The 18938-nt window shown below is 42.7% G+C and overlaps 1 protein-coding gene across 5 annotated transcripts in view; it reads right to left on the bottom strand.

The window, feature by feature from the left end:
- LOC130212724 (protein MTSS 1-like) overlaps positions 1-18938 on the bottom strand; it is a 53026-nt gene that overhangs the window by 13920 nt on the left and 20168 nt on the right. For 3 of the 5 annotated variants that reach the window (XM_056443867.1, XM_056443869.1, XM_056443870.1), the window contains exons 4-9: positions 8500-8584; positions 7001-7092; positions 6625-6699; positions 5576-5587; positions 551-705; positions 182-289 (exon numbers count right to left, since the gene is read on the bottom strand). In XM_056443867.1, the coding sequence (XP_056299842.1) occupies positions 182-289; positions 551-705; positions 5576-5587; positions 6625-6699; positions 7001-7092; positions 8500-8584 (527 nt within the window). The remainder of the gene's footprint in view (positions 1-181; positions 290-550; positions 706-5575; positions 5588-6624; positions 6700-7000; positions 7093-8499; positions 8585-18938) is intronic. The other 2 variants (XM_056443868.1, XM_056443871.1) reach the window with 1 other exon arrangement.

Below are 18938 nucleotides of genomic sequence, written 5' to 3'. Positions count from 1 at the left end.
GTGCGCCCGGCGAAGCACTGGGGGTTCAGTGCCTTTCAGTGCGACACTTTGACTGCAGCTAAAGGGGGGAGGGGGCGATCGAACCACGACCTGCGGTTGAGTTGGGCCCCTCTACCCCACTACCACTGAGAAGGTTGGTTGTGTAACCAAGGGCCGTTTCATCTTTGGTATATGTCCTCACCTGTTCACTCGCAGGGGGAAGCTTGTGTGGGTCAGAAGTCAGGGCTTTGAGGTCATCAGAGATAGTCTGGAGATGGGTGACCTCTCCCAACATCGAAATCTCCTCATCCTAAAAGAATAAACGGCAGAAAGAGAGCCGAGCGGTCGAATGAGCTCTCATTCTCAGGGTTACACAACAGGGGGGGGGAAAGTTATCTTTAAAAAGGTCTTAAATGATGGCCTGGTGAAAGAATATACATCTATTAGTAGAGGTTTGTTTCTAGGTTTGTGGGATCAAAACAAAAAGCAAAGACACTGTGTGGAGTGAGGCGAAATGTCCCCCCCCACACACACACATACACACACACACACACACACACACTGTACTCACCACTACAGGCCGCAGCATGGCCACGAAGCAGCAGAACCTCTGCCTGTCCTCTATGAGCGCCTTCCTCACGGCCTGCTTCTCGGTCTCTTCCAGCAGAATGTATTGATCACTCACATCCTGCATGGCACTGTCCAACTGGGGTTGGATATCCCGACCTTGGGCACACAAAAATAATAGATACATTACTCTTCATGAAACGCACGATTGGTCCATTTACTATTTCACAATGTTAAAAAAAATATATGTTGCTACTCAACCTGAGGGAACACATTCTTCCTTTAACTTTATTCACCACACAAAACACCAAAAAGAATATATTTATGCCCCTGGAACATGCATGAATGATCACAGGCGATATGATCGCGTGGCAGTGAAAGAACATTTGGTGTTTTTTCCACGCTTCTCTCTCGTGTTGGCTGAGACTGTTACCACTGCTCTACATGTTCACCTCTTCACTGTGGACACTGCTATATTCAGAGATATTATTTGAATGTCGCCACTACTTTGTATCACCTCCACATGAAGGGCCACTCTAGTCACGAAGTGCGTCCTGCCTCCTGGTATCTACGTTAGGCTAATCTGTCGCTCGTCTTGGACTTCAATCGAGTATCCAGAGACAGCCCAAGAGGGAGAACTTCTCATCTCTTTGTTACTCTGTCAAACACGGTTAATAAACAGGGTTAGGAGAATCTTCTGTACCTTCACGAATGAGGTGTGTGCGAGGTCTCTCCAAGACCACATGGCCCATGTGCTGTCTTTATGTGTGTTTGAATATGCATAGAATGGAAATTCAGAAAGGTCTTCGGGCCATTACAGTCCCATGGTGATCCTGTTGTTAAGCACCGTGTGCGTGTTTGTGCCTCACGTTGTGTTCGTAGGAGTGCGTCTATGGTGGCATGCATTTACATCTGGGATCGCAGCATTTTAAGAGAGGATACCCTGAAGCAGAATCGAGTTCTCCAAGGAGGCAGGAAGGCTGGCGACTGCCCAAGAGTACATGCGGCGGGGCCTCTAAGGTATCTAACCACTTGAACTACACTTACAGAGAAACACACACACACAAATACATACAGTCTTGACTTTGATACATCAAGGTTAGCCCACAGTGAATAACCTTGTGGCCCGGTCCGTCTGTTTGCTATTGCATCTGGCAAAGATAACAAACTGCCGTCTTTAGTCGACATTTGGATCCATGTCATGCAAATCCTTCGCAGAGAAAGGCTGATAGTTACACAGGCAAACCAACTGCATCAAAAATGTAAAACATAAGCGTGTGTGCGCTTCCCTCTACGACGTGTCAGTGAGTTCACGCACTGGCACAACAGTAAGCGGCAAATGGAAACACGTGCCGTCGTTACGCCCTCACTGCCACAACAGCTGACAGCACGGAGCTGTTTGAATCAGTGCAGTGTGAATGTTGATATTGCATGAAGTGTATCTCTCAGCGATGTACTGTGGTGGATTTAAGACAATGTTTGTTCCCAAAGTGAGAAGAATGTGCAATTACAGTTTGTTTTTTCTCATTCTTCTACTGAGTATATGGAGGGAATCCATGTATCTAGTTAGTTTGGTGGCTGTAACACAGAGGAATGTGAGTTATGCATGTGTTATGGCAGTTCTTACTATATTACTTAACTCTGGAGACCATGCTGAAGTAGAAGTCCAAATTGCAGTCTATATCTTTAGTCTCATTTAGATCCAACGACCACTTTTTAAGCAGAAAAGCATACAATTAGTTTGTACACGGTTTTGTGGAGAGCTGGTAGTATGAGAGGGCCAGACGGGCCACAGTCATTCGTCTGGTTTCCACTTCAGGAACAAACTTGTTATTATTCCCTTTCCTCCAAGAAAAATGTGTCTTTTCTTTTTCCTGTTGTCAAGGAAATAATTTGTAAACTAAACAGGGCTGACATTTCAAATAATGTTTTGATCACTCGTTATGAACAGCTGGTCGATCATTTTTGGAGGTAAACTATATTATTTCAACTCTTTATGAAACAATGCTTAATACCTGCCAAGACAACAAAAGATGCTTCACTGTTGCAATGCTCATATATTTGTTACGTGCCACTGAGACATATTCCTGTTTCATCACAGCCCTGCTTTGTAACAGTTTAGCTCCACACCTTCCTTTTATTATTAGTTGTTTTCATCCTGTCACTAAGTATCATGTCATTCCAGATCCTGCTTCCCATCTCGTCAATCCAACTCCCCTCACCTGCCTCTGATCACTCCCTCGTTAGTCCCTCATTCCCTTCACCTGGTCCTCACGCCCTTCTCACCTGCAGCCCATCCCCTCATTAGTCCCTCACTATTTAGCTCCCTCACTTCCACTTGTCCTCTGCCAGATTGTCTTGTGTTTTCGTGCCATGTTCTCCAGCGTTATTAGAGTATATTCCTGACCTGCCTGCCCTGACCTCTGATTCTCTGCCCTGCCCCTTTTTGGACTTGTTTGCTTCTTCGACTGATCTCCCGGTTTTGACCCAGCCTGTTTTCAACCAGAGACAAAGTCATCTTTGTTACTCCTGTCTGAGTCGTGCTTTTGGGTTCACTCTAATAGCACCGTGACATGCTTCCATTTACTCTGTTGAAAATGAATAAAAAGATGTTAAAAACTTCGGCCTTAGTTGGCCTCAACAAAGAAAAGTATCCCCAAAGCCATGCAGTAAAACAAAAGATCAGACTGAATTCAGTTTTTCCTCACGAGTATTCTCAAGATAACCGCCGTGGGTTTGGAAAGACGCTCCTGTCAGCTGAGGCACTTTGTTTGAGTCAAATATATTCTTTGTTAGTGTTTTGTCAGTGGCCATAAGAGTAGTGTTTATCATTATCATATTAGTATCCCATTCATTCCTCATGTGTGTCTGTTAAAAGTTGACCAATCAAGATGCACATTATCACATCACTCATTTAAATACATTAAAAAAAGTGTGAATCTTTGTGAAAAATGACTTAATTTACGCTCAGTCAGTGATTCTAAAGATAGATACGCTTGGGGTACATGTTCATGTAGAAACTGACTAGGAAGTGCAAATATTAACTCCTTTTAACTAACGACAAACCAACTGAAAAATATAGTTAATGTTTAACTAAAAGCCATCGTATCAATATTCAATCAGCTCGAGGCAGACGCCCCTGTTGATGTAGAAGGCGTAATGACACACATTGCAAAGAATGCAGGCGCATCCTGGCACGAGACGTCGACTTGTGGTGAGAAGAGGGGTCGTTAGCGCTAAACTGAACACATTCCTGGTGTCTGGGCCAGAGCGTGTGCATCTGTGCCACGATGAGAATGGCGAGCCCCTGATTGCTACTTCCTCTTTCTGCTCAACCACAGGCAAACACTGAGGTTCCTTAAAAGGTCAAAGAGCGCCAACTGCATTGAAAACAAATCAACGCTGAACATTATTTCACAACCGCCATCAGTTTTCAATGTTTGACGACTCTTGCCCGTGACACGCAGTGTCGACTGTATTTTTGGATTCACACCGTAAAGATGACCAAGCGATAATATACTGCAGAGGTCTTTTGATCGAATCAATAAATGGTCATGCCTTTTACCAGTCAATTTAGGGAAGCCTCATCACTTTATTAGATATTATTAGCAGGTTATTGTGAATAGTTAGCTAATATGATCATCCACACACACAGCCAGAGCAGCAGGTAGGAGAAGCTCTGATATGTGTGGAGGAGACTTCTTAAAAGGGATAAACACAGACACATTATGGGATTGTACACAAAATACTGCACAGCACATTCAGTAGATGAGTGGTTATGAAGTTTCTGTGTTATATTGTGTATTATTTATCAAAAATGTTTAGGTTAAAAACCTTGAATCAGGCTGAAGTCTCTTCAGAAATCTTACTGATTATCAGTAGTTGTTTTTTCCAAACTCAATTTGCCAGAAATTCAGTGAGTAAGCCGAGATGAATAGGTTCAGGGCTCGCATAGTCCGCACACATTGTGCACAAACACAAAATGAGATTCGCTTCTTCAGCTTTCCCATGATCAATGATTCCATTTCATTAGGTTGCAGTCACAGGCTGTTACTGGTCTTCGGTCAAAGAAACAAGACACATAACACATCAGATGTCCACACGCAGACAGATGGGCTGTTTCTTCTGTGCATAAATGGGGTGCTCTTCCTTTATAGTGACTAAAACTAGTCTATACCTGAACTTGATTTACATATCTGTGTATTTCTGTGATACAAAGATCACAGAGTTTACAGAAGTTTGGGTGAAACGGGTGCAGGTAGGTCAAGTGAGGTTATCTACACAGTTTGTCATCAAAACAATGAAAATCCAAAAGCATTTAAAGCTGATTATTACAAAGTTAGCATTTTTTGTCCGGGCAACACTTTCTGTTTTTGCTTATGTAACTTGGTGGCTCGTTGAACATGTGTGTGAGTAGAGGAAACAAACAGACACCGGCCTGCACAAACCACACGGAAGGGGAACACCTCTGATTAAAAAAGACAAGTTCTAGAAAGCTGTTTTCCTCTCTTCTTCTGACCACATCTTTTTTTACTGTTACGGCAGGACGGATTCATTGAAATAAATTCAATTTTCTATCTCAACCGTCATGTGGGTACGAGCAGAGGCTCGGTTATGGAGCGTGCTTCGATTTCTTGTTCAGCTTCTTTTTCAAGAACATTTCACAGGCACTCCAGGTGTTTAACAACATGGGCCTCTGAGCCAGAACCACAGACAATGGGGAGCCAGAACGAAACAAAGGAGAGGAGGTAGAACGAGGCAGCAGTAGAAAAGGATGGGTCATGGAGTTCTTAACCATTAAGTAAAATCCTATAGGGGACCCACACTTCACAAACTTTACATATGTGTCAACATGAGGGAATAATGATTAACTGTAAACAGTAGTTGCAAAATGCAAATATTTCGCAGTCCACACGCAGTGAATCTTTGTATATCGGATTCTTCTTCACAATGCAACCAACATGCTTGGTTATGTATTATAAAGTTAAACAAAACCTGCACAGGATGTCCACTCCACAAACTGACTTACCCAGGTTATCAGCTGCAGTGGAGCATAAGGAGGAGGATGGCATCAGAAGCACAGGGGACAGGCAGAGGAAGAAAAGATCCAAGTCAACTGAAAGAGTGCCAGCACTTAACACTAATGCATCACCTAAAAGGTGCAGTCTAATGCCTTGAGACGCCAACAAGATTTGAAAGCACTATCAATATCAAGTGTTTCCAACCCAGTATCAGATGATAGCGCTAGAATTTAATTTATTCATGCCTTTGGTGGACACATTTCCGAAATTGAAAACAAAAAGCAGAGGAACATGACAACAATCCTAGTGCTGACTGATTGTATGCTCTGTCTTGAGCGTATGCCAACAGTACATAACGATAATCAAAGTAATGTACACAGCGGTAGGAATATGATCCACGTTTTCAATGTGAGTAATCATCACTATGTGCAAAATCCGATGTATTTTGGGCAGTTTAGCTTTGAATCTATTACATATTAGTAATAACAAGGAATAAAATACTTTTTCCATCTGTTGACTTTAGGAATGTGAGACGTATCATGACTCATAGCTAAATGATCAACATCTTAAACATATTGGAAGCACAATCATCCAATCCCTTATTTTTGTATGGCATTTTTCCCTAGGTAGGTGAGTGTATATGAGGAGAGCGCAGCAGAAAGAAAAAGGCCTTCCCTCTGAGAGTGCTTACCAAGTAAGGTTGTGTTTATCTTTACTAGATCTGCAGCAGTCTGATTAAGGGCACACTTCTATACACATCCCTGCTGTCTCATAAAAACCTCATAATAACAATTTGTGCATTTTCCAAGTTGGGCATAATATGTTATTTAGGTAATCTTTTGAGAAATAGACTGTAGTTTCATTTGATTCTGAATAAATTGCAAACTAGTCGAGGATAACTAAAGGAACACATTCTCTGACATGCAAGCCTAGTCTCATCCCCAGGGTGTCAAATATCAACATTGTGTCCCATCCCTCACCTTCTGAGTTTTAAAATGTTAATACAAGACTTGTCTCCTTAATAATATTAGATCACCTGCACTTAGCAGTATTTTACCTTTCTTGGCTTTCTTCTGAAGTTTCAGTGTGTCCGAGGACTTCTTCTTAATTTCCTGCCGGGCTCTTTTATACTCTGGTTTAGATGGACATGGTAAAAGATTAGACTGTGAGAACAACTCAGTGTCACGGTACAGTTTCTCATACACTTATTATATATATGTATATGTGGGACAGAATAATTAACAAAAATGGTACGACAACCTGCATGTCAAACTATGTTTTAAGTCATCATAAAATTAAAAAACAACATTGTCATTAGGCCTTTGCGTTGGTGTAAATGTAAAAGATGTATCCTCCTGTCAAAGTCATTTCCGGGTCAGCATGTTGTTACTTTCTTGTGTGTGTGTGTGTGTGTTTACATGTGTTTGTCCTACCTTTAGCATGGTCCTTGTCCAAAGTGTTGACTCCTCTTTTCCACTCCTCCATCTGGTCTTGGAGAGGGTTGATCAGACCCTCCAGGAAAGCCCTGTGAAAACACCAGGATACTTACTTCTAATATGAGGTCAGCTCGACCAGTTAACTTCAAGACTAACCTTTTCAAATTCTAACCGTTACCCAATTGAAATTCATCTATAACAATAAGTGCCTGGGTTTACAGTTTTCATAAATAATGAAAATCCCAAAATATGTTTTATTGACCGATCGTAGAGCCCAACAACCTATTTATATGATGTAAAATTGCAAGTTTATCAGTCCACCCGTCACCTGATTGTAAAGCAGCAGAGAGACCGCCATACATAAAACCCATCAGGTCTGGTTTGCCTCTCTGTCTCTACACTGTACGGTCCCGTCTGCCAATCATTAACAGGCCGAACGAAAGGGGAGAAAAACAGACGGAGAAGAAAAGGTCTGCTTACGTCTGACTGTGTGTCACAGGAGGAAATAAGAAGCTTGCGCAGTCACGTCTGTCAATCATTACCCAACTGTGTTCGTTGTGTATTTGAGATGTATTTGTGAGTGTGTTGAAGAGGCTCCGGGTGTGAGAGGTAGGCAGCTGCAGGCTTACTGCATAGAACTCAAATTAGACTTCTTCCTCTTGCAGACATCTCTCCAAAGTGCGCGTGTTCGTGGGTGGGTGGTAACACCCCCCCCCCCCCAAGCCCCCCAACGCGCCCTCTATGTACAGCCCCTGCTATGGAGATCCGAGTGGAATCTTTACTGAAATGCCAACCGAAATTAGAGAGAGCCTTGTGTAGTGTGTGTGTGTGTGTGTGTGACTACACTGAAACATTATAGACGCTTGTGTTGCCAGACAATTCGTCTCTTGACCAGCATTCCACGACAAGGGGCATTCTCACCCACCCACACACCAAATGTCAAGACATGGAAGATGTGGTGAGATAAGAATTTCAATGCAGAACTTATGATTGGAGTGGCACTGTTAGCGAAGTTTGGGTGAAAATACACTAAGTGTTTGTAATATAGAACACTGCAAAATTCAATAAGTACAACCCAGGGCTGGGTGATACAGATACATTAAAATATCACAACATTTTTGACCAAATACCTCAATTTCGTTGAGCATTGATGCTTTCAAAAGATATAAAATACACAATGAGGTTTTTGATAAATAATCATCAGCAACTTGGATAAAGTGTGGAAAGGAAAAAAATAGAACAGCTATAATAATCTGGTAAATTCACAAAATCACATCACTTTTCTGTCTTTAAGACCAATGAAAGACAACACACATCTCATATTACAATATTCAAAATGTAAAACAAGATCTAGTCTAATATCACATTTATTCACCAAAATGTAGAATGAATATATTATATTAGATCCTGTAGAAAATGTCAATATTGTTGTAGTTAAGGAGAGAAAAATAAAGGGTAAAACAGGACACCAATACAGAATGTGTAATGTTGCTTACATGGAGAAGTGTTTGAGTTTAGCCTCGATGCTGCGATGTCTCATGCACATCCTGGTCAATGCTGATCCAATGTCTTTGGTCCCACCTGAAAGACACAACAAATACAAAATATATTATTTACATGGACATGATTAAAATGTCCATGATTGTGGAAATAAACAGAGAGATCTAAGTGTACAACATTATCTTTGGACACAAAGTCTGTTTTCAGGATTAATTGTCATAATTGAAACCGTCAAAACCATTTTTTTTAACATTGGCATCAAACGTTAGAACCTCTAAATATAGACGTAGCTGTAGAATTTTTTAATAGGTATTCATCAATTTTCTATAAAGGTGAAAAAAATGCAACTGAACTCCATTGAGCACGGACCTGCAGCCTCTTGTAGATCGCTATATATCTAAAAACTGAACAAAAATCAGTTCGGTAATTATATTGAAGAACAGAAGTCTATATGTTGTTAATTCATCATTAACAACACATATATATACATAAACAACATATACAAGCATATACTTCATCATACTAGACTGAGAGTGACTTTGCTGCTAAAAATAAATGTCTGGACTTTTGAAAGGAAACACCTGTAACAATGGACCCCCACTCTGTTCACTGTGGTAATCAGTGGGAAACACAGAGCGAGGAACACGGACACACACATTCAGGTCAAGAGAAGCGATGAGAAGCTGGAGCCGTGTACATGTGCTGGAGGGTCGTGTCAGTTTCCTTCACAGTCTAACTAGCTGCTGCAAGGCCGCAGGCACGGCGGCTAAGCAGGGTCTGACGTTGATTGACAGAACTATTGTCTGACTGCTCAGTGTGACCAGTCTGTTTCTCAGTGGGGTTGAAGCACAACTGTGTGTGTGTGTGTGTGTGTGTGTGTGTGTGTGTGCGCGTCAGAGAGCGACATGGTGGCGGCACAGATATCACGTATGGAACTTTGTGGCGTTCTTGCAACATTCTGTTCAGTGTATCAGAAGCAGAGTGATCCTCTCAGGTTGTGTGTGCATGATATGTGTGTGTGTGTGTGTGCGTGTGTGTGTGTGTTAAAGCCAGTTTGGTTGTGATGATCTCATGCGAAGTGTGAATTGACCCCAACAGAGCAAGCCATTCTGCTGTCATTCTTGTCATTCTTGCTGCATGCAGAGACACACGCAGAGCTGTCACTCACTCACATTTACAACACACACAAAATTGTCTTTTACATCGGCAGAATCCGGCCAAAACAAATGCAAGAGGCTGCAGAGTTGGCCTTCAACCCATATGGTGATTTGGATGATACAAAAGAAAAGAAAAATCCTTTAGACTGGGAACACTATGTGCACCAGGACAATTGTAACAGTCTCAACTGTATTTCAGACTCATCTAATCCAACACATTGTTTTAAGCTACCTTGTGTGAACAGTGTATTTTAGGCTGAGCTGGAGTGGGGGAAAGATCGGGGAAAGTTTAGCATGTGCTACAAATTATTGCTGAATGTCGAAATTCCACATGGTCTTGTGTGAAGAAATGTTAGGAGGATAAAAGTATTTTCATGTGCGTACGTATCCTTTTATTAACAAGTGTCGTCAAATTGGCAACATAAGAATCTGCTTTCGTCTCATTACGAACATATTTTACCCTCGGGGTCAATTTGACCCCAGCAATTAAAACCTCCAGAAAATTATTAGAATTAATATTGTTTCCCAAGTTTAAGTGTGAGGTACTTTATGTTTGTTTGTTGACTACCTAAATAGCCCTTTAAATAAATAAAAAAGTTGATATTTCTTATATGTTTGACACAGTGAAAAACAGCCTGGGGTCAAATTGACCCGAAAGAACACCGACGTTAAACATTGAATGGGGTCAAATTGACCCTAAAGGTAACAGGAGGGTTAAACTGTGTACATGTCTGCAACAATGAACCAAATTCATCAAGGTGAAAACAATATGTCTACCCTTGTAAACACCACTTCAAAAAACGAAACCAGTGGAACAGCATCTGTCGTTATGTCTCTCAATCACTGTGATTATAAACTGGTTTCCAGACAATCTGCATCTGTCCTGCTCTTCTCCACGGCCAGTGAAAGGAGGACGAGGCAGAGACAAACTAACACTGATTCTAGATGGTAAATTACAACTTTCTCCTACATTTCACCGAGACATAATTCAAGTCAGTCCCATTGAGACCATTCTGTCCTCAACATTTTTCCTCTATCCATTCATTCCTTTTTTTTTTTACCCCACATGCTTGTTATTGCAGAGGGTGTGGCTACTACATGCCGTAAAAGGCCTTTCTGTTATACAGAACCATAATGCTCATTCATTCCTGCGTTGACTTGTTTAGTCATCCTATCCATCTGCCCATCTCACCCAAACGACGACTGCTTGTTATTCCAGAGGGTGTGGCGGAGAGATGCCGCAATGCCACGAGGAGGCCACACGGAGGAAGTCATAGGATTTAGTCTTGGCAAATGTGTTGCATTAATTAGCCCACGCCTTCCCAAAAAAAAAAGGGTTTGGTTTCACAAACCCACACTCCTGGATTTGATGGGAGGAATAGAAGAGCATAAAAATGTGCTCTTGGCTCGACGCACAGGTGTGTCACCAGTAAGGCTGCGATAGATAGATCAAACTCTAGCTCGCACTCGTTAGATTTTGTGAGATAATGAAATAGTTGAATTTCCATTTGAATAGATTCCACTGAATAGCGCATGTCCTTTGAAGGCATGCCCTTTATAGACGTGGTTCTGGCATAACATCTTCTCCCATTCCATGAGCATAAAATTGAAGAAATTTCAGGTAACTGAGCCTTGAAACTAAAACTGTTTCCACAATAGCAACATGATAATCATGAGAAAAGTCTGCTGTTGAATTTAAATAATTCAGCAATACCAGATGCTCCATGCGTGAAAGAGACTTGTCTCTCCGTCTCACAGCAGGGAGCTGGTCGATGTGGCCTCTGCCATGACAACCAGTTAGTGTGGAAACAGTGGATGTGTGATACGATGAAAACAACTTTTCTTATTATGATATTGATTTCAATCACATCTATACGAGCTCACACATCACCTGTTGTCAGAGGAAGTGTAAACGGTTAGGATCTTTGCCAAAAGTGGATATCAGGCCGATCTTGTGGGCCGTCGTTCTGTTGCTTCCAGGATAAAAGAGGCTGCTAACACACATCGTCCACTTTGTCGAGTACCAACTGACCCCTGGATAGAAATAGCTCCATCGCCAGCGTCGGTTCTCTACCCCCCACACACACACTCACATGGATGTGTGTGTAGTGCAGCATAGCTGGCTGTCAGTAGAAATAGCTCCTGTGTGACATGGTTGTTTCAGAGGCTTGTAATTATCCCTGAAGCACCAACACGTAAACAGTAGCGAACAGACTCAGACACTTATAGACTCGGAGCGTGACTCTTTGGTGCACAATGCGACATGTTTGCCCTTTTTTTTGTTTAAACCCAGCGAGCAGCAAGTAGGCAGCACTATAGCAACGAGGAAATTGATGAAGAAATGCAAATTTGACAACGCCATGTAAAACACCAACCATCCCAGGCCTCGGAAATCAGCCAGATTGTACAGTCGGCTTTAAAGTCAGTTCTCTCTGCGTCCGGTTGTAAGACTAATACTTGTCAGAAACCGCTACTTTTCATATAACTTGAACTAAACTTCATCTCTCTGTGATATTCCAGCTTTCTGTGGTAATGTTTGTCTCCGTGGTCTGGGGACATCTGTGACAGCGGTGATAGTTTTCGGTCTGTGTGTGTGTGTGTGTGTGTGTGTGTGTGTGAAAGAGAGAGGATGGCAATTTGATGTTGAGCCGCCGAGCCCGTCTCTGTCCTCAACCCCCTTCCGGACTGCTCCTTGGAATGTCCCACTGTGCTGACGCAGACAGCGGACGTCTCTGTGTGTGTGTGTGTGTGTGTGTGTGTGTGTGTGTGTGTGTGTTAAGCATTTTGTAAGAAGGCACCAAAGCGACTCGAAAGGACAGCAGAGTAAAATGTTGCTGTATCAATGCATTGGAATTTGGAAACATACGAAACATGATGTTTTTATTATTTACTCTTACTATGATATGTAGCCTCTATAATTATATAGGATACAACACCCCATGTGAGTGACCACCGTCTTCAGCTAGTCTTGCAATGAACTCACTTGCTAAATAAGTTTGCTGACATCTTCTCCTTCAGGCACAATTTCAGGCATCAATATCAAACAAGTATCAACCGCACACCATAGTATCAAAGACATGTTTATGATGTGAATGATAAGTTATGCTCAGCTCAAAGTCAAAAACAGTATTCTACTGGTCCTGTTTATTAATAATACTGCGAATGATAAATGGACAAAATAACACTAAACAAACTAATGTAACCCTTCCATGACAAAAGGCAGTGGTTTGCCCTTTTTGAAAATAAGCCCCATGGTAATTTCTGTTTCTAATCTCATGAAAGTGTGGAACACACAAATCCTGTCTGCATCCTCAGATCTCACCCTCAGGGGATGGAGGGGAAGCTGATCTGGAGAGTGAGATGTGAGTGATTTAGGGAGGAGGAGAGATGAAGGAAGGGAGGAAATGGTTGGAAAGGTGTATATTAAATGTCTATTACATACATTCGAATCAGTGAGGGAAGCAAGGTAAAGACTTTGGAGCAAAAGGGTCGAGTAAAAATGGAGAAAGAGAGAGTGATGTGGCTGGAGGTTTGACATGAAGATCAGAGAGGCCCGCTAGCTAAAAACCAACTTGGTATGGGCACCAGATGGTCGCTGTTAACTACGGGCCAGTGGTTACAATGATAAGAGACTGGAGAGCATACAGCTGGATACATACAACAGCACACACACACACACACACACACACACACACACACGGCCAGAGGGGATCTCATTAATTAGAGAGCTGGAGAAAACACTAACACAGCTACATTAAAGAATATACCCTTCCTCTTCATGTTGGCCTCCAATCCAATGTGGCTCGGGGTTCACACACACGCACACATGCACACGCACACATGCACACGCACACGAGCAGTTGGCATGCCCAGATGGAGCCACCCACATAGCACAGATACAGGCTAGGATTTCATTCATTGATTTATATTTGTGCTCTGTCAGTGTGGCCCACTCTAAAGTCTACAATTTTAAATTTTGGAAACAAGGAAGTAAGTTCCCGATTGTTAAAATTGTAAGAATGCTGGGACCTGAGGGAGCTGTAAGAAAGTAAACGAATGATTCAAAACTATAGATCAAAAACCGATCTGAATGAAACTTGTATCCTACTCGTACGAGGTAAAGAGGAGATGTATGTGCGGATACAAGTATGCATGGGCTCCAAGGTCAAGGGCTTAAAATAGTCTGCTCTAATGGTCTTCATTCATCAATAGCTGCTGACAGAGCGGTCGCTTCCCCTACCCACACACTCCACAGTCAGTAAGTCTAGCCTCTCTGGGCACCAACACATGCATACGTTTGGGCAGGCGAACACACACAGGCACCTGCTGCAGTGTGACCAGTGCTGCTGACACACAACCCAACAGCTGTCACGCAAAGACAGGAGGAGGGACAGAGGGGAGAGGAGGAGAAGATGAGCAGAGAGCAGAGGTGTCGAAAGAAAAGAGGAGCGGCGCGACAGAATAAAATAATGATGCAAGAGTGCAGTGAGCAGTGGCGGTGCGTCCATAGAGGGCGCTAGGGCGCCGCCCCTCTTAAAATGTTGAGATGAAAAGAAAAAAAAAGAAGAACAAAATATAATATATCCTGTCAAAAAACATTATATACCAAATCATTTCAATAGCAAATATACCGTGTTGACGCGCTAAATGTGTGTGGGAGACCGTCAGCCTGTCAACAACCACTTGAAGCCCCGCCCCATTTTCGGGGCGCCGGCCCAACGTGTGTGCGCGGCAGCGAGCAAACATTTCACGGTCGTTTCGGCAAGGACGGCTTCTCATTGGCGGATGAAACGTGAATCTTGGGGCGCAAAAATTTGCGCCCTGGCCAATGACATTGTTTCTTATTTCACGTGACTGGAATATTCGGCAAATCAGAGACCGGTATCGTTCCCTCAGCCAGAGAGCTCCACGGAGCTACGCGAGCAGGTTGCTAACCGGAGCTGGTCAGCTGGAGGCTCAGTGAGTAATGCGCTGTTTAGTTTCCCCTGTCTTGTTCCAAAGTCCTGGGACTGAAACTCTCTGGACTACAACAGGGTGAGGGATCTACAGAGCGTCCGACAAGCGTAAAGCATGAATCTTGCCGCAGTTATCTAGCTAACAGCATGAAGCTAACGAGCTAACAGCATGAAGCTAACCCTGTTTGCAGAGCAGCCCAGAGCAGCAGGAGACCGAACTGGCATCGAAACACAACGAAGAAGTTCTGAAAAACAGACACATTCCCTCCAGAATAATGAAACAGGCTGGTTACAGACATGATTGACTTTAACCAGAGAGTTATTGAGAAGTTTGACCACTTTAAAGAGAGGAGGCTACTTGTCTTTACAGTCGTGGGTCTACTCTGTCAAACACCCAATGTAACATGTGATCTCTTTCTGACTCTATTCTGCTCTGAACCTCTTTCATGTGAGGGTGAAACTCTTTTATTTTGCAAACCTCTGAAACCCAACCCAATGTTTCTTATAGCATTCTGCTAGTCTGAACCTCTCATGCCCAAAGTTACAGTGTGTTGATAGTTGTTGTTGGACAGTGTTGAGCACGCTGTGTTCTTGAAATAAAGCTTTGTTTTTTTACAATATTCTACTCAAAACCTCTTTTCTTCTCATTGTTGAGTGCTATTTAAACCGCGTCGCCCAACTACGCCCCCCCCCCCTCCAAAAAAAATCACCAGCCGCCACTGGCAGTGAGTAATACCACGGCCGATGGGCGTGGTGGAGCCGTGTAGGAATAGTGTTGGTGCTGTATCACTTGCTCTGCTCCTTGGGAATGTCTCTAAACTGCAGCTTTTATGGTGACATCTAAATTGAGTTTGTGTTGTACGATATCGGTTATAACAATCAGTTGAGCATTGGCTGGTTTTACTAAGGGATTTAGATCGTCTAATGCCAGTGTTAAGCAGACACTAACACATGCAAATTGGTGAAAATGTGCTGACATTAACCAAAGCAAAAGAACCAATACTGAATTTGCCCCATTAGCACAGGTAAAGTAGAAGCACATGTCCTCACTCTGCCCTGAACCGATGGCCGTGAACATACAGCAGCTTGTGAAAGAACATCAGCACCAATAAGGACTGTTAACTACTTCACAGTTTACATTTAGTCAGCCCTTTCTCGTGCTAAATAGCACCATATTCATTTAAGGCTAACAGAATAGATAAGAGAAGGACAGAGGGAAGGCAGACCAAGAGCCATGAGGCTGTTTGTCTGTTGATGGTTTTGCATCCAAATCAAACAAGGCACCAAAAAAACACAAAAAACTACAGGCTAACATGAAAGTGTCTTAATGTCGAGAGAGAATGTCAGCTAAATGTGTAGCTTAGTGACAGACTGTTGACAAAGGACCAGCAATACAGCAAAGTGTAATACAGACTCAAAAGTGTATTCTACTAAGATATTCACTGCATTTATTTATACGTTTAAAAAACCAACAGAGACCCAAAGTGAACCAGTTGTGTGTCAGTGTGCCACTGCAATGCAGTGGTATGCATCCTGAATAGTGATGAATGAGCCCGTCTCTCCTTTACATCCCTCTCCTCTCAAAGGCTGGATCGGCCCTCCTCCTCCTCCTTGCGTGCAGCTGTTTCCCCTTCCTTTTCCGCCCTGATCTTTTTCTCTGTGCTTGTCCTCCCAATTTCCTCTCCTATTTTCATTTGATCCCTTTCTTTCTCCATCTTCCAAAACTCTCTTGTTCTCTTCCGACCTTTTCATACGACCTCCCTCCACTCTATTTCGTCATCTCGCTACCGATGTGGAAAGAACGAGCAGCATGAAGACTCAATGCAGTGACGTATGCGGCGATGGTCTCGAGATGTCGCGCATTGGATTGAAGTACACTAAACAGAGCTGAAGTGACAGTAAGCGGTCACTGTAGAGCCCGAATACTTAAGAACACTGCACTAAATTGCACATATATTTGACTCTGTTGACCCAATGCTTATTGCAAAATAAGAGAGAAAAAAGTGACATGAGTAGGAGAGGTGGGCTGCCAAGAAAGGGGAATATAGGAACATATATGTTGATTTTTGTTGTTACGATAAAGGGGGAGAAGGTCGTACACATGACGGACAGAGGTAATGCGAGTGTGCCAGTATGTCACCTCTGTGTGGTTCTGTCGTGTGAATGCTAACGAGGCCTCGAGGACACAGAGAACCAACAATAGATGACAGATCCCTCTTTGCTCTGCGTCTCTCCCGTTCTCCTTTGGATGCTCGCTGAACTCCTGTATCCTCTCTCACCATCGGTCTCATGAGTCATAGCGCTGTGGTATGAATGGAGACTCGCGCAATGGATGGGAACCAATTAAGATTTTTAAAAAGAACGCCTCGCTCCCGTCTACAAAATGCCACCATCCTTTTTCCTGTCTCACTCTTTGGTGTGCTTTGTGAGATATGTCTCATCGTGCACAGTGGCTGCATATTTAGTCATTGTTAACAGGGGATATTGATTTCTATTTACTCAATAGATCATCATTAACACTATCATCATCATCATCATCCTGCATCTGAGATCTCTCACTGGAACAATGATATCGGCAATACGTCAAACATGCCTCTGAGTCCCTCTCCCTCGCACACATGCTTGTGAAGAATTTATCTTTTATATGTTTTGAGTCAACTATTGGACCCACAGTTCTTTAATTGTTGTCAAACACACTTGGTCATGATTTGAAAAGTAAATGTTTAAGTTAATTATGGCTAACAGTCAGTGCGTTTACATGCAATCGAATTATTGGCTTAGTCGGACTGAAATCGAATGATCCGTTTCATGTAAACACCTTAGTCGGACTATGTGCGGTCCGACTTCGGTCCGATTAACACCCCTGGATAGCTCGGTCCGATCCAGTTGATAATTCGACTCTCGCGGCATGTAACTCTGAATTCGATTCGGAACTGGACTTTGCGTCTTTGCGCATGCTCGAGATCCCGCCGCCCTCCTCCCTCCCATGTCGTGACCCGGAAGTCGAAAGAGACGATAAATTAAATTCTCCGTGTACCTTGGGCGACGGCGTCTTCTCTCCGTTATCAACTCAGCCAATAGCGCCATTTGCATTCGCTGTACTCCTATTAACACCATGGAAGAATAGTAGAGGGATGTAGCTTCGCCTTGCTCTCTGTTCGCCATCTTTCTCGAAATGTTGTTGTTGGTGGTGGTGAAGAGGTCAAGCGGAAATGGCTGTATCACCACGAGTTGTAATGAAAACAGCGCCACCTATCGTATCGGATATGACATGCTTCGCCAATGATTGAATTACTCACTGCCATGTATATTGGGATAACAGATGATCCCCAAAAGATATATATATATATATTATATGTCATGATATATTCTATTACATTGTTATATATATATTATATATACTTTACTTTTTTGTTGTGTGTTTGTGTATAGTTTATTCTCATTCTTATTTTTTTTTTTAGTCTGCTGTGGGTGTTTTTTTTGCATAAGAATTTCATTAACCGATTATATTTGTATTAAAAAAAGTGTGACAATAAAAACTTGAAACTTGAAACTTGAAGATAGCATAGTCTGACTAAAGCAAGATTTGAATTATACCATCATGTAAATGCACTGACTGGTCTCCAGGCAGTAAGAATAGGTCCGTTTTAAGAGTTTCTGAGGATGTTAATGTTCCCCTTTTCAGATATGGCCACAGAGTTTTAGGACTTGGCACTTCTGCAAGGAGTCACACTGTTAAGCAGAGCAGTGCTCGATGGTAATGTGATCACCAGAGTCCACATGCAGCACAAGAGTCGAGCGCATGAGAGGAACAGAGAAACGAACGAGAGTGAGGACAAGAGAGAAGTATCAGGGTGGTCTCTTTACATAAATCCCATGCTAGCACACAGTCTCCAGGCAGACCTGCCATGGTAATGGATGCTGCTGGTGTACAATACTCTTACAGTGCCATGTCATAACTGCACATGTTGGATGTTTCACATGTTTCAGCTGCAGACTGCAATGCAAATGTAGGTCATGTAAGACCCCCCCCCCCCTTTCTTCTACTGTATTCCCTTTATTTCTTCTTTTAAGCTGCTCGCTCTCTGATCTCGTTGTTCACTATTCTACATCCCAGTCTTTCTGTGCTCAGTTCAGTTTTCTCTCTTTCTGGTTTCTCTCTACATCAAATTACCACATTTGCCATTTCTGCATCAGGTAGGACATCAAATAAGGAGCGAATAAATAACCTTTTGAAGCACGAAAACATCAATTGTTGCAATAGAGCTGGCTGTATGGTGCTTCATTCACTGGCAGCCAGTGCCTGCATTTTATTCTCCACAG

This window comes from Pseudoliparis swirei, chromosome 22 (assembly GCF_029220125.1).
Source record: "Pseudoliparis swirei isolate HS2019 ecotype Mariana Trench chromosome 22, NWPU_hadal_v1, whole genome shotgun sequence".
NCBI lineage: Eukaryota > Metazoa > Chordata > Actinopteri > Perciformes > Liparidae > Pseudoliparis > Pseudoliparis swirei.
Note: the sequence above shows the minus strand (reverse complement) of the source record. Positions and strands in the feature narration are given on the sequence as shown.